Raw genomic sequence first — 16,557 nt, forward strand, 5'->3', positions numbered from 1 at the left:
GACAAATACCTTTTTCTGACTGACTTATTTCTCTTAGCATAATACACTCTAGTTCCATCCATATTGTTACAGATGGCAAGATTTTATTGTTTTTGATATCCGAGTAATATTCCATTGTGTGTGTGTGTGTGTGTGTGTGTGTGTGTGTGTGTGTATGTACGTACCACATCCTCTTTTTTTTAATGTGTTGTTTGATAACTTTTACACTTATTTATTTATGTTGAGAGAGAGAGAGAGAGAGAGAGAGAGAGAGAGAGAGAGAGAGATTGAGATTGCAAGTGGGGAAGGGGCAGGGAGAGGGAGAGACAGAATCCCAAGCAGGCTGTGCACTGTCAGCACAGAGCCTGACATGGGGCTCAAACTCATGAACCATGAGGTCATGACCTGATCTGAGATCAAGAGTCAGACACTTAACTGACTGAGCCACCCAGGCGCTCCCCACATCTTCTTTATCCATTCTTCAGTCGATGTACATTTGGGCTCTTTCCATACTTTGGCTATTGTTGATAATAGTGCTGCTATAAACATTGGAGTGCATGTGCCCCTTCGAATCAGCATTTTTATATCCTTTGGATAAATACCTAGTAGTGCAATTGCTGAGTCGTAGGGTAGTTCTATTTTTAATTTGTTGAGGAGGCTCCATACTGTTTTCCAGAGTGGCTGCATCAGTTTGCATTCCCATCATCAGTGCAAAAGGGTTCCTGTTCCTCTACATTCTCACCAACTTCTGTCATTGCCTGACTTGTTAATGTTAGCCATTCTGACAGGTGTGAGGTGGTATCTCATTGTGGTTTTGATTTCTCTTTCCCTGATGCTGAGCGATGTTGAGCATCTTTTTATGTGTCTGTTAGTCATCTGGATGTCTTCTTTGGAGAAGTGTCTCTTCATGTCTTCTACCCATTTCTTCACTGGATTATTTGTTTTTTGGGTATTGAGTTTGATAAGTTTTTTTATAGATTTTGGATACTAACCCTTTTTCTGATATGTCATTTGTAAATATCTTCTCCTATTCCGCCAAATGCCTTTTAGTTTTGCTGATTTTTTCCTTTGCTGTGCAGAAGCTTTTTATTTTAATGAGGTCCCAATAGTTCATTTTTGCTTTTGTTTCCTTGCTCTGGGGACATATTGAGTAAGACGTTGCTGTGGCTGAGGTCAAAGAGGTTGTTCCCTGTTTTCTCCTCTAGATTTTGATGACTTCCTGTCTTATGGTATGGTCAACACCTTTTTTATTAGTGTGTGACATACTGGGAGTATAAAAGTAAACAATGACTTAATAAGGATTTGTAGGTGAGTGAATTTATAGATGAGATTTGGTTTAGATAGTGGCATCATTTTATGTCTCTGTAGTAATCAGAACACAATTTAGTGGAATTAAATGATAGTAATAATAGCTAACATATTGAACACTTACCATGTGATAGATATTCTACAATCCCAGAAACTAGATATGGTTTTCCTGGTTTAACAGAAGAGGAAACTGAAGCTCAGAAAATCAGATTATTTGCACTGGTCACACAGTCAGGTTAGTGGTGGGTATATAGTTGGAGCCCAAGTCTGACCATTTGCAGAGGCCATACACTGTTCTCTGTAAGCCCATGCTCTCAACCACTGTGCTATCTTAATTCCTTGCCCAAGCAAACTAAACTAATGAAGGAAATTAAACCTACGTACCTCCTGATTATAAATATATGACTAAAGTTTATTATCAGAAGTAGGTGTTGTGCTTCTCCTGGTCTTTAGAAGAATTATAGTTCTTGGTTCTTGCTGGAGGCTGGAAGTTGGAAACCAGGAGCCTTTTTATGTTTGTGACTCTGTGGTGTTCTCATTTTTCTTCAGGGCATTTGCTCTTTAGTCATCATCTTTGTTGCTGTTGTTGTTGTTGTTGTTTTTAAGTGTATTTATGTATTTTGAGGTGGGGGAGGGGCAGAGAGAGAGAGGGACAGAGAGAGAATCTCAAGCAGGCTCTACACTGTCAGCACAGAGCCAGATTCAGGGCTTGAACTCGCAAATCATGAGATCATGACCTGAGTCGAAATCCAGAGTCAGAGGCTTAACCAGCTGAGCCACCCAGGCACTTCTGCCCTTTAGTTTTTGGCCACAGAAGTTTTAAGTCATTTGAATTTTCTTCTTTTGAAATCCAAATAAAAAACAACATTTGATGCTGTATAAAAATCACAGGGTAGACTCATGAATACAAAAATTGAATTTTTTAGGACACTCACCTACAGTCCCAAGTTATCCTCAAACTGGCATACTGTGAAGTTCTCTACTTGGTTTATGAACTTAGCTACAGGCAGCACTCTAGTACGGTCTTGCTCACGTTCTTCGTATCATTACTGGTTGTATGCACTTGGGATTCGGATAATGTTCCCACACTGTGTAAATAATACTGTCATTGGGTACAATGTTGCATTCCATAATCTCACCAGTATGTGACTGCTCCATTTATGTGAATTAGCCTCAAGCTTCCCCATCTCTGTTGCCCACTTCACCGACTTCCCTATCATGTACTACCCAATCATGGGATTCTTTTTTGGTTTTGTTCTCCTACCAACCTTGCTGTCCTATCCAGACAGTGCACACCACAGCTTTCCAGAAGTCGTATGGTACTTAGAACTTCGTCCACAATATGTGATCTTGGTGAAACCTTCTGCTTCACAGTATTTTTCAGTTTAGCCGTCTGAACTTCATGTTGAAAATGTTGCTGACCACAACACTATAAAAAGAGAATAATCTTGCACACCAAATAACTTCCCATCCCATGAGTCTCTGTCTGTCTGCCTCTGTGTTTTCTCTTTCTGCTCACTCCCTTCTCTCTCTCTCTCTCTCTCTCTCTCCTCTACACACACAGGTGCACACACACAAATGACTACTCTTAATTGCCATAGCAACATCTTCACTGCAAAACTGGAAATTAACCCTGTTACCATGCTTCTTAAAGTTTGGTTATCATGCTTCATCTTTTCTACTTTTCTTTACATTCTTTTGTCAGTGTTTTTAAGAAGTAAAATATTCCAGTATCAGAAAAAAAAATCTTATTGTGGAGTTTGTAGTTTATTCTCACCACAGTCTGCTAAATCAAAAGTGTTTGCATAGTTAGCAGCACGCATTGTGAACCCCCTGCTTCCAAGGAGCCGAGCATGGCAGTTCAACGTCAAGTAGAGTGTATATTTTTAATATGCCTTGTAGCTTATTTAAAAAAATCACATGTAGGAGTCTATATAACCCCCATGTAAAGGTACATATAGATACAAGGCATCATTTCTAAGAGACTCTACATCTTAAAGACTGTTAGAGTAAGTCTCCCATATATTTACCCTTTGAAATTTGACAACTATATTTTAGAAGATATACTGGATGTGTATTACACTTTTACGGAGGAGAGAAAATCATGCTTTTTCAGTGTGGAGGTTCCTCAAAAAATTAAAAATAGACCTACCCTATGACCCAGCAATAGCACTGCTAGGAATTTATCCAAGGGATACAGGAGCACTGATGCATAGGGCCACTTGTACCCCAATGTTCATAGCAGCACTCTCAACAATAGCCAAATTATGGAAAGAGCCTAAATGTCCATCAACTGATGAATGGATAAAGAAATTGTGGTTTATATACACAATGGAATATTACGTGGCAATGAGAAAAAATGAAATATGGCCTTTTGTAGCAACGTGGATGGAACTGGAGAGTGTGATGCTAAGTGAAATAAGCCATACAGAGAAAGACAGATACCATATGGTTTCACTCTTATGTGGATCCTGAGAAACTGAACAGGAACCCATGGGGGAGGGGAAGGAAAAAAAAAAAAAAGAGGTTAGAATGGGAGAGAGCCAAAGCATAAGAGACTGTTAAAAACTGAGAACAAACTGAGGGTTGATGGGGGGTGGGAGGGAGGAGAGGGTGGGTGATGGGTATTGAGGAGGGCACCTTTTGGGATGAGCACTGGGTGTTGTATGGAAACCAATTTGTCAATAAATTTCATAAAAAAAAAAAAAAAAGAAAATCATGCTTTTTAATGAAGGAAATCGAAAAGGCAGAAAAACCCCAACACCCCCAAATGGATACACTAGGTACTATTGTATAAAAGAGCTGTGGCTACAGAGGAAGGACCTTCATAATTTTGCTTTTAGAAGCAATGAACTTATTTTTGACCTAATACTCAAAACTGTGAGTCTGATCTTAGAGTGCTTCTAACCTAGTTACTGTTAGGTATTGAGTGTCTTCATTATGGTTTATCTTCATAGCATGGAAAAGCCTTCAGGAAATGAAAGACATTTTTATTGTACTTCCATTCCCAACATTTTTTATTTGTTTATATTGGAGACAGTTTCTTTGCTTTTATCGAGGTCTTAGTCAATGAAAATATGTTTTGCTTCTGGAGCTCTATAGGGTGTGCACGGGTATTAGTCTCTGACTTACTGTGTTTGGAGCCTCTACAGCTATGGTGTAGGTACTCTGTTACCCTTGCCTTCTCCTAAGCCTCCCCTCTTAGGGAAGCTTTTATGTTTGCCTATTCCCTTGAGGTCAGGTTTGGCTTCCTAGCTGCCTTTGGACACATTGTCCTATCCGTTAAATGAGTAATTCTTGTCCAACTGTCCTTTGTTTATGCTCCTCTGTGGTTCACTCACATGATGGACCTGCTGGTCTCCTGACCAGCCAGCCCACAGAGATACCCTGAAGGCGGAAGGCAGGAGCTGAGTCAGGCGTTGTGCTCACAAAAGAGCATTCATATCCCTTTCATCCTTCTATCTTTCTAAAGAACATAATCCTATATTCTAGTGAGTTTCTTCTTAAATGGTCTCTCCTATATTTCTATTTGTTCATGATCTCATGCTGATAATAAAAAAATAACACTCCCCCATTTTAGGAGAAGTCCCAGGTGACTGAATATATATAATGGAGAAGACTAGGAGAGGGATGGTTTGGCCAGAACCGCCCCCCCCCCCCCCCCCGCCCCACTAGTTATCTTTTGGCTTTTTTCTAAGCTTGTTTCCAATTTTTTTTTTTTTTAATCAATATTTATTAAGAGACAGTGCCAAAAAAAAAAAAAAAAAGAGAGAGACAATGCCTACACTAGCACTGGTGATGTAAAACCACACTTGGCAAATCCGGACATAGTAAGCGTTTAGTAAAGTCTGTTGACTGAAAGAATGCTTAATGCCTTTATCCGCTTTTTGTACCCATAGCGTTGAGGAAATAATCCCTGATTGAAAACCATCGGGGACTTTGAGCTACGTGTGTAAAAATCCAGATTACACACTGGGTTTGCTGGGCCCTGCCGGCCTCTGCAGCCTTATCTCCCACCCCTGCCATCTCATTGGAGTCCGCTGTAGTAGCTGCAGGGGCCTTGTTCCCTCGCTCTGAAACCTCAAGCTCTTTCCTGCCTCAGGTTCTGCTACTACTTACTGCGCTCTGAGCTGGCAGCTAAGTTTCACCCCCTCACCATACCCTTTGCTTACTTTTCCCCCCTGTCTTTCAAGTTCTGACCGAAAATTGCGCCTCCTCAGAGAGGCCCGCGCTGACCACCTATCTAAAACAAGCCCTCTTATTTCTGTATGCTTTTTCTCTCCTCTGTAATAACATTGTATATAATTTGTAATTATTTTGTTTGTTCGATTTCGTTTCTTTTTTCATTATGCTGCAAGTTTCAGAATGACAAGCCCCATGTTTGTCTTTTTTACCACTTTTATCCCCAGGACCTAACATGCCGCCTGGCAGATAGCTGCTACTGAGTAAATATGCTTGAATGAATGATTTCATACCTGTGGGTTTGAAAATGCAAACAAAATATGGCTGCAGTTGACTTTCCTCAACTGCTTGCTTTTTTTTTTCTGCTTTGGGCACTCCTACTTTCCTGTGGCTAGAGATATTACCTCTTCTACACAGAAACTGCTTAGAGACATTTAAGGGCCTGTGTTACTCAGTTTTATGGGATTAAACCAAAGAATTCCATACACTTTTACTCACTTATTTTTATGGGTTATATTAATCATACTGTGAAATCAGTCATCTATTATGTAAATTTTGATAACAGAAAATATAATTTTCGGAATTTCCCCAGTATAAAAGTGTTTCTAGGAAAAAAAGATGTTTCTCCGTTCAGGAAACTTTATAGAATCTAGAATATACCTGTGATATTTTGTGAAAGTATTTTAAGGCTTTTTTAATTTTGGCTGTGGCCACCCATGAACAGTGTGGCCTTTTAATTTATAGTGTGGAAATTATGGGATAAATGAGAGATTAGAATTTGGCCCAAAGATGTATTTTGCTTGGCCACTGCAATTATTTAAGCATTTTTAATTTTTAATGCTTTTAGATAGACAGACATTCTTTGTATTGGTCATAAGCACAACTAGTTGCCAGTGTTTTATACTAGTCTGCTTCTCACTTTTATGTTACTTAACTGATCTGTTTAGGTCTTTGTGTTTGTTGCCTCTCGCTTTGGAACTTGCAAATGATCATTAAAAAAAAAAAAGGCACACACACACACACACACACACACACACACACACGTAAAGGAAAAAAAAAAAAAAGAGGTTAGAGAGGGAGAGAGCCAAAACATAAGAGACTCTTAAAAACGGAGAATGAACTGAGGGTTGATGGGGGGTGGGAGGGAGGGGAGGGTGGTTGATGGGTATTGAGGAAGGCACCTTTTGGGATGAGCACTCGGTGTTGTATGGAAACCAATTTGACAATAAATTTCATATTAAAAAAAAAACCCAAAATAAATAAATGTTTTAAAAAAAAGATACACACACACATACATACATACATACATACACACATATGCATATTTAACTGTACATATACATAAAAACTTACTGGGAATATAAAATCATTTGTGTTTGGAAGAAATGTCATATACTGGAGGAGCCAGCAGTCCTGGATTCTAATCTCAGCTCTGCCATAAATAAATTTTTTGGTATAGGAAAAGTCACTTTTTAATCTTAGAGTCTTATTTTTTTCACTTGTAACTGAAGGTTTTGTTTTTGTTTATTGAATTCTGTGATGTCATGAAAAAGGAATTAAAGTCAAGATCAAGATTCAACAGATTTTGAGACAAAAGACAATTTCATGTTGTCATTTAGCTTTGTTATGAACCACTGCTTCATTTAATACAGGAATTAGTTCCTCATCTTATTTGTATATCTCCTTGAATTTTTAACTTTTATTTTTAGACTTTTGGGGAATAATTCTTTCCAGTAGTGCTTCTATCTTTGGAGTCGCTCTGATGTGACTTATTATTAGTTTGGAACTCCTGTTCCAGCCTCAGCATTTTAGGATTATTTGCCTTTTCATGGTGCTGTCTTTACAGTGCATGGGCCACAGGACACATGCACTAAATACTGAAGGTGTTACTGTAGAGTCACTACAGGACGACAGAGGGGAGGGGACTTAAATTCTCATTCAGCAAATTCTGAGGTAGATGTGAGAGAGTGTTAGAGATTTTGATAGCTGGAGATAGAATGGAAGAGTGCTGTAGGAGAAGGAAGTATCCAGGACAAAGATATTAATGCAGGGAAAACTGGAAAGTGCAATCTCCAAAGTGCAAATGTCTTGGTTTACTTTGCAAAGTGCAAATCTCTTGGTTTAATATGGACATATTCTGAGTTCGGAGGACTTGTGGGACATCAGTTTGGGATGATAAGGCAGATTTTATCCAATTCATGTACGTTTGTGAATTCAAGGTTCATAGTTTGGGGACCTTTGCTTTAGATTATGAGTATCTTTTGAAGACTCTATTCCTGGAATCCTGTTAATTGCACATGATAGAAACCCATTTCAAAATCCCTTAAACATAAAAGAACATGTACTGGGCTACCGTATAACTGAAGGTTCCAGAGTGGTTGACTCTAGTCACAGCTGGATCCGGTGGTTCAGTGAGACCATTAGGTCTCTTGTTTTCTTGACTCTACTTGCTTCTGGTTTGACTGTATTCTGTAGCAGGCTTTCTCCATAGCTAAGTTTCCATCCTACCAGTTTAGTTACCCTATCTGAAAGAGAGTACCTCCCTCCTGGCAGTTCGAACAAAAGTCTCAGAGTGACTGAAATGACTTAAAAAAAAAAAAAAAGATGATGTGGTCTTTAAACTTGTTACTCTGGCAGAAGGCACTTAATATTGTGATTGGCCAAAGTAGGGTCAACCCAATTCAAACCATATGAACTCAGTACCGGAGAGCAAAAGGGAAGTTACATTGCTGTTATTCGAAGAGGGAAAACAATGTTTTGTAAACCAAAAAACATGGTGAGTACTACAGTGATACATGGGAGTAAGGTAAGGTAAACTGTGCAAAGGACAATTATTACAGTGTGTAGTGTCGAGACCATGGGTGAGGGTAGAGATGGTCAATGGATTCTAAAATGTAATGGAGAAATAGTGAGCTTCTGAAGAACCATGATAATAGGAATGGAAAGTAGTAAAGGAACTAGCAATATGAATGAAATTTGTGCTGAAATGGGTGAAGGGGATTAAGAAGTCAAAACTTCCAGTTGTGAAATAAGTAAGTCACAGGGAATGAAAAGTACAGGATAGGGAATATAGTCAATAATATTGTAATACACTTATTGCGGTGAGCATCTCGTAATGTATATAATCTTTGAATCACTATGTTGGATACCTGAAAATAATTTAATATTATCTGTCAACTATACTTCAATTAAAAATTTAAAGAATTAAAAAATTGTTTTGTTTGCATTTCACTAACTATAAAATTTGTCTAGAATCTGAACTGAAATTTATCTCTGTCTTGTCCATGAGAAAAGAAGTTGTGACACAAATTAATTTAGTCTAAGAGATCACAGTTAAACGACTTTAGTGGTTATAATTATTTTTAAAATAGCTCTGTGAATTGTAAGTCATTCATATTAGCCCATTAAATTGGATCAGTGGGTTTATTTTGGCGCATTTTAAGTTACCCCATGTACTTAAATATGGCAAAACTTCCTTTTCTTAAAAAAATTAATGTAACACTGCCTCTTTTCTTTATTTAAATAAAATGCTATGTTTATGTAATGTTATGTTACATATACATGTACATGTATGTGTGTGTATATATCACACACAATCAATAAGTGATTGATTACTTAGTATAAACTTCTCAAACTTATCTCCCCTCTTTACCACCCCCCAGCCCCAAAACAGGTATTAAGTGCTTTTGTAGCATTCTTTCAGTTTGTTAGATCTCAGAGTGAAAATGAATGAGTAAATCGTGTTGCTCCCCTACTTAGTATCCAGTTCCGAAAAGCCAGTCTCTTTCTCAGTGGTCTGAACTGATGATGCATGCATTTGAAGATTATATACTATATGCCAGACACAAATAATAAAAATGTGAATAAGGCACTATGCTTTGAATTAAATTTCTTCTCTTGGACATAGTTGTTTGTTTCTTTCCTTTCAGGTTTTTATTTTATTTATTTATCTTTTGGTATTATTTAGACAATGTGTACTTAAAACAGCTTTTCTAAAGCAGTCATATACTACGTTTCTAGGGAAATCCCCCACACTTAGTAATCTGTCTTTCAGTATTGGAGTAGATCTGAAGTATAGGGGATTTTTAGCCCATAGTTTCTCTGTGTATCCAGTTTTGATACAGATATTTATTTGTAATACAAACTATTTTGGTGGGTTCCAAGATTTTCAGAAAATGAAAGTGTCTAAGAATGGGAACTAGGTTTTGTCACTCTTTTTTTCTCCATCATAAGCTTAAATACAATGAAAAACATTTCACGAAATCTGATTATATTAAAGGCCTATCTTATTTATGTATGTGTTTAGCATTTTTAATGTAGAGGTTTTCATTCAGATGTAGTGATTCTTAGCTTTCATTTTGTAGCATTGCTGAGTGTCTTCAGTTTCCTCAAAGGAAATTTTTAACTTTTAAAACAGAAAAATATCAGCTCACTTTTATTGAGAAGAATGTTTTTCTATGCATACCATTTTATAAAACGATAGTTGCCAAGAAACCAAGCAATAGCTTCGTGCCATTGCTACAAAGGTTTAGGAATCCTTGACACTTGCAATTGGTAGAAATGAAGAGATTGTAATTCAGTAGTTCATAAAGAGTGATTATAGAGCTATATAATCATTTTAACAACAGTATTCTTATTTTTTCCAGGTGTCCAAAGATATTTAATTATACTCATATTTTATTTGCATTATTTTTTGAAAAATGTAAGAAAAGTAGGAGAAGCAGAGGTTAAGAACTAAGGGTCATGTTTGCTCTGAAATTTGAGTAATGTTTATGATGTAAGTGGTGTTTATGTAAGTAATTATTTTCTTTGTCTGATTTTGATATTTAGAACTAGGGGAAGTAAAAGGAAACACATACATAGACATACACACAAGAAGTAGAAACAGTGGCAATTTTACAGTAGAACTACCTGAAAGCCATTAGAGCTTCAGGAACATGATCTTAATTTTTGTCTTTTTTCAATCACTTTTATTTCAGATAAAATGCTGGCAGATGGAAGTGATCCACTTGAGCAGAGTTGAGTTTTCTTTATTTTTTTTTCCATGGAAAAAAGCTTCCAGAGAACTTTTGTTTTTTTTTAATATGTTCAGCATGCATATGTTTTACATGTATTAACCAGTATTAAAAATGCAGTTCCTAATTAGATGTCTGAATTTGAAAGAAGGCTGCGGTGAAAACCAGCCTTTTAGAGTTACTGAAAAAGAAAGTTTTGATGAATAGGGTTTTCATTTTTGCTATTGCATCCTTCAGCCATCTCTGGCCCCAGAAACTAAGGAAATTACATTATCTATATATCTCAGCTATTATGTTTTAGAATTTTACTGGATAATGTCATTTTTGATGATAAACCTTTAAGTTATTGATTGTATCAAAATGTGGAGAATTCAGGACATTTATATTCTTTTATGACCTGTTTTGTATTATAGCAGAGAAGTTAATACTTCTGTTACTTAAGGATTGAAGCTTTAGGTGGACATAAGTTGTTATCAACTCGACATGTCATAGATGTTAGGAAAAACCTAGGAAATCTCTAAAGTGATATATTGTATTCTTTTTTTTTTACATTTTAAAATGTAAGAGATGAGGGGAAATCCCTTCTCTCCAAGTATATCTACATGAGTCACCTTATGTCTTCTAATAGAGTATAGTGAAATGGTGCCATTTGAATCAGTATTTCCATGTTTTCAATTTAGAATGAGTTTGTATTCATCAACATTCATCTACATTTCTGTTTTACTTTTCAATTTGTGAAACAGTATTTTTTCAGCTGATAAGCACATCCAACCAAGAAAGACTTCTAGTTTTCATTGACATGGAGTGTCAATTGTTCTCTTACTTATTTTATCTTATTGACTAATGTGGTGTTTGCAACTTCAAACCACAGATTAGGCACGTAGATATTGACTAATCCTGACACAAATATTAGCCCACACAATGTGAATTCCTTCAGTGTTTGGGCATTCCTAGGAACATATGATGGGTTTTGATTTTCTCATCTGTACCTATTAGACATAGTGTTACACAGTAGCTCTGACAGAGAGGGAAAGAGAACTGGTCTAGAAGTCAGGGGAGTCAAGTTCAAGACCCAGATCAGCCACTCACGTTTATAAGGGCAAATCACTTTTTTTTTTTAATGTTTATTTATTTTTGAGAGAGACAGGATGCAAGTGGGTTAGGGGCAGAGAGAGAGGGAGACACAGAATCTGAAGTAGGTCCAGGCTCTGAGCTGTCAGCACAGAGCCGACGCGGGGCATGAACCCCCATGAGCTGTGAGATCATGATGAGCCGAATTGGATGCTCAACCGACTGAACCACCCAGGCACCCCAAGGGCAAATCACTCTTATTCTGTACATTCACCTGCAAAGTGGTAAACACACAAAAAATAATATTCTTCCTATTTATCTTCAGTATTTGTTATGAGGATCATATGAGATAATGTTCCAAGAATATTACGTAAACTGAAGAGTAAGATATTATTGTGAAGTTTGAACAGTTATAGGTAGAATTTGTACTGTTCTTCTGTGTGCCTGATTTTTTCTTTGAGCTTTTTTTTTCAGTTAATCTCTAGCCTTTAGTTTATCTATTTTAAAATGTGAGTAAGAGAGATGACACAGAATCAATTCTTTAATAAAAACGTAATGTTTAAAGAGTATCTGGCCCAAAACCTCAATATGCTGCTACATTTGTTCTTCCATCAGATTGTTTATAGAGATAGAATGGGAAGAAATGGTAGAGGAGATATTTTTTGTGGAGTTTTGGTCTCTAGTTTATTGTGGTTCTGGTATCAATTTTGAATTGTAGCTAAATAGCAATGACCAATTACATATTATAGTGGGTAGTGATAATTAAAATAGTGGTCAGATTTATATTTTTATAATTAGAAATGTGAGTTAATAATTCACTGTTTATTCATTTTCTTCAACTAACATTGATGTAACTGCTTTTATTTTATAAGGTATTTTGTTAGGTACTTGATTTGAAAGTGTGTTGAAAGAATGCTCGTTTATGAAAAAGATAAAAATGAAAGGTGGTTCAGTTGCACCTTGTCTAGTAATGACTAAGGTGTCCTTCCAGTGAAAACAGGGTATACAGTTGTCTCATGGATCTGGAGACTTGACCATACCTGGTGGCTTTCTGTGAAATGGGCAGTTCTCATCCCGGTGATAAAATGATGGTGGCTTCCTAACACAATGTAGTTATTTCACATACATGGCATCATCTTTTGTTTAAACCCCAAGAAAAGGATTATGTAAATATCTGAACATGCAGAAGTTTTACATTAATTTTAATAAAAAATAACAGTTGAACATCATAACTGCCAAAACATTAGATAAATGGAAATAAATGTTCTGATATATTTTCTTGAAGTTGATACAAATTTTAGCAAACATAATAAAATCTTCCTTTCTTGTTCACAGTAGAAATGACCATTTCAGGTCAGCTGTGTCACTGGCTACCATAATTAGCACAAGTCATTTAGCTTGAAAATATCTTTAAAACTTAAACATGTTGAAAGCTTTGTATTAACAGATAAAATTTTTTTGAGACCTTAGGCATATTAGTTTTTTTGCATTTTCTTTCCTGCAGAAATAGGCTTTCCTTCTTATTTCTTTCAAAAATTTCTGAAACATTTTACCCTTGCTATTTGGGTTTACAAGTATATTGTGCTGAAAGAGAATTGGAGATGTTTGCCTGTTGCAGACAGTGATATCTAAGCCACTCATTCCAACTTCCTTGTTTTAGGCATTTAAAAAAAATTACTGCTTCTACCAGGTAAAGGAGTTAAACTAAGATAAACACTCCCAACTACTCACAATGTTGCTTTTCAGTTCCCTCCTTCCAGATCATTCTGATTTCTTTGGATCCATCCATTTCTTTTCAGTTCAGTTCATCCGTTGCTTTTCAGTTCCCTCCTTCCAGATCATTCTAATTTCTTTGGATCCATCCATTTCTTTGACCCTTCACTTCCAGTATTTTACCAGACCAGCTCACTAAGTAACAAACAATTCTGAATAGCTGAATTAATAATTAATTAATTAATATAGCTGAATTAATAATATTTTAGTTTTTGTCACTGCTAAGCAGTATTACCCATTCCGTTATACTTGGACAGGGTTAGTAATGGTGTGGAAGTGGCCAGTCTGTGAATGGATTAGTGGGGAAAGAGAAATACTTGTAAAGTAACAGATAATTAACTCATGGGTTTTTTAACAAGTGAAATTCAAAAGCAAATATTGAAAGTATATTTTAGGGTTACTTTGGTGTCTTATGATATTGCCCTTTCCTTGAAGTTTTAGAAACAAGTATCATCATAAATTTGCCCAGGAAATATTTTATTATTATTTCTAAGTTCCCTGAGGGCAGAGGCTTTGTCTTTTTCACAACTGTTCCCAAGGTCTAATTCTTAGTGTTCAGTGAATATTTGTTGGATGAGCGAGTAAATAATGATAATACTAAGGAAAGTCAATAAAATTTCAAAGACCTGTACTTTTTGCTATGTGCAATATTTCTTCAGTTGTATTTATTTACAGATAAGAGATACATAAGAACAAGGCTAGCTGATTTTACTATTTAGCAGTGGATTTACATGTTTTACAAGGTTGTATGCTCCCTATATTCTTTCTCTTCCTTCTTTCATGTTATATCCATTGCAGTTCCCAGCTTATAGTAGCTGCTCAAGGTTTGCATGAACGTTATGCTTTACTTTAAAGAAATTCTTATCTCTTGTTTTATAATTACGTGTGCAGTACAGTAAATAAAGTAGCTTTTTTCATGGTTTTCACTTTTCTTTTTTTTTTGGATTATTTTTTCCAAGTAGCAAAAGATCTAGGTGTAATGAGTTTGAAGCACATCAGGTAGAATCTGAAGTGATAAACAGGAACTATAAGATGGAACTACTAAGATTTTGCCTTTTCTATGATACAGTGGCAATATGCACAAAAGGTTACCAGTTATTAGTTCATTGGCAGAAAAATTTAGGGAATACAAATGCAGTGAGGAAAAACTGGTTGCATGAGACATGGACTTCCTATAAGGTATTACAACCCAGGACTCTTTTGAAAGTGTACAGATTATGATGAGAGAACAGTAGAGGAACAATAATAACTTATGATTCCCGGAGGTTTACCTTTTAACTTGGCAATGGTACCAATTTACATGGTCTACTTCGTAGAAATAGTATCTCACTGTTTTTTCAGGGAGTATTGCTTGACTTTTGTAGCCCTTTCAAGCATTTTCAACCATGTAATGGTAAGATACCTTCCTAATTCATGCCTTGTATTTCAGTTAATTACCATACTCCTTCACATCAGTAAAAACTTCATTTTTAGCATGTCTACTTCTTGGAAATGTCATCAATTTGACCATCTTCTTGTCCCTTCCTCTCTATTAAGTATCTTTCCATCTCAAAGAAAGCCCTTGCATTTTAATTCAATATACAGTAAAACCTTGGATTGCGAGTAACTTGTTCTGCGAGCATTACCCAAGACGAGCAAACATTTCTAATAAACTTTAACTTGATAAACGAGTGATGTCTTGCAATAGGAGTAGTACGTGATGCCAAATGTCACGTGATCACAACTGAGCCAGTGGTTCTCTCTCTCTTTCACTGTGGGATTGTGTGTCTCATGCTCAGATGCTTGTTCTCAGGCCACGGTGTTTGGCAGAAATCAGTGATGTTTTGGAATGTTGGAAGGTGTCCACAGCTGGGCCTGGATTCTCTGTCTGCCTTTCTGTCTCCTCCTCCCCTGCTCATGGTCTGTGTCTTTCTTAAAAATAAATAAACATTAAAAAAGCCCAAAAATTTAAAAGAAGGAAATCATCAAGAAGTATGAATGAGATATGCCAGTGGCTGAAAGATTGCAAGATTTTGTAAGAAGTCTGCGCCTGTATCTTGTCTGCATAGGAGAAGGAGAAAAAGGCAGAGGCATCCCTTTCTTCAACTGAGATTAGGGAGATGTTTAAAATGTGGGAAATAGTGCAAAATTTTGTAGACAAGCACCACCTGAATGAGGCTTAAGCAGGGTGAGTGATGAATCTGTTTAGTGACAACACAATGTCACATTTCCATGAAATCCTCAAAAGGAGGCAAAAGCAAGTGTCATTGGATAGGTTCCTTGTTAAAGTTGCATGGAAAGAAAAAGATTCCATTGAGGCAATCAATAGGTTAGCAGTGATTCTGTTAGCGATAGTGAAAGTCGTTCTATACAATAACCCTTCTCTCTTGTCTCTCTCACACCCGAAGGTTTTCAAAGATAAGTGCAGGTTAATTTGTTTATATTTATTTATATTTTGTATTTCTTTATTATTCTGTATTATAGTATAGTAATCATGTTTGTATGAATATTGTTGGGTGATGCAGTGAATCATCTGAGTTTCCATTATTTCTTATGGGGAAATTTGCTTTGATATACAAATGCTTTGGATTACAAGCATGTTTCCAGAGCGAATTATGCTGGCAAACCAAGGTTTTATTGTACTATAGTTCTGTGTTTCCTGCCTTTTATAATCATCTATTTACCACTTAACTGGAGTAAATTAGGAATGTTACCACTCAATGCCAAGTTTAATATCTGTTGTTTTTTTCCCCTTACTTCTTTCAACTCTTTCTTGCTTCGATCCCTTTAATACTCTTTTTTTTTTTTTGGCATTACTTATGGCCTTGACTTGAAGGGCAGAAAGCTTCTTGACCTCTTGTTGGGTCTCTCCAGCTAGTTATTATTTTGTTTCTAGCTGTCATTTCTCCTTGTCACTACTTTTAAAATAACAGCACTGTTCTAGGTCTTGTCATAAACCGTTTTATCTGGATCTTTTCTTAAAACTTTTAAAAAATATATAAATGTGCATTACAGTAATCACCAGGTTTGGAGCATTTTGTCTGCAGCAACCCAATAAAACACTTTAAAATGTTTGATCTCATTTAAAACTTAAAACAACCCGATGATCTGAACTATTATTACCACCACTTAATAGACAAGGAAACTCAGGCCGAGGGGCTTAATTAGTTGCCAAACATTGTATAGCAACTAAGTGGTAGAATTTGGATCCAATGTAGTCCTCCATGACTCAGTGGCCCAAGCCCATCAC

The 16,557-nt window shown here is 36.4% G+C and overlaps 1 protein-coding gene across 24 annotated transcripts in view; it reads left to right on the forward strand.

The window, feature by feature from the left end:
* GTDC1 (glycosyltransferase like domain containing 1) overlaps nt 1–16,557 on the forward strand; it is a 404,727-nt gene that overhangs the window by 131,057 nt on the left and 257,113 nt on the right. The window contains exon 1 of one of the 24 annotated variants that reach the window (XM_047869474.1): nt 8,141–8,245. The exons of 22 other annotated variants lie outside the window; for them this stretch is intronic. In XM_047869474.1, coding sequence (XP_047725430.1) covers nt 8,160–8,245 — 86 coding nt within the window. In that variant the 5' untranslated portion in view covers nt 8,141–8,159. Of the gene's footprint in view, nt 1–8,140; nt 8,246–16,557 lie in introns of those variants that run through there. One more of the 24 variants, XM_047869476.1, reaches the window with a different exon arrangement.

The sequence above is a fragment of the Prionailurus viverrinus genome, chromosome C1 (genome assembly GCF_022837055.1).
Source record: "Prionailurus viverrinus isolate Anna chromosome C1, UM_Priviv_1.0, whole genome shotgun sequence".
In the NCBI taxonomy this organism is placed as follows: Eukaryota; Metazoa; Chordata; class Mammalia; order Carnivora; family Felidae; genus Prionailurus; species Prionailurus viverrinus.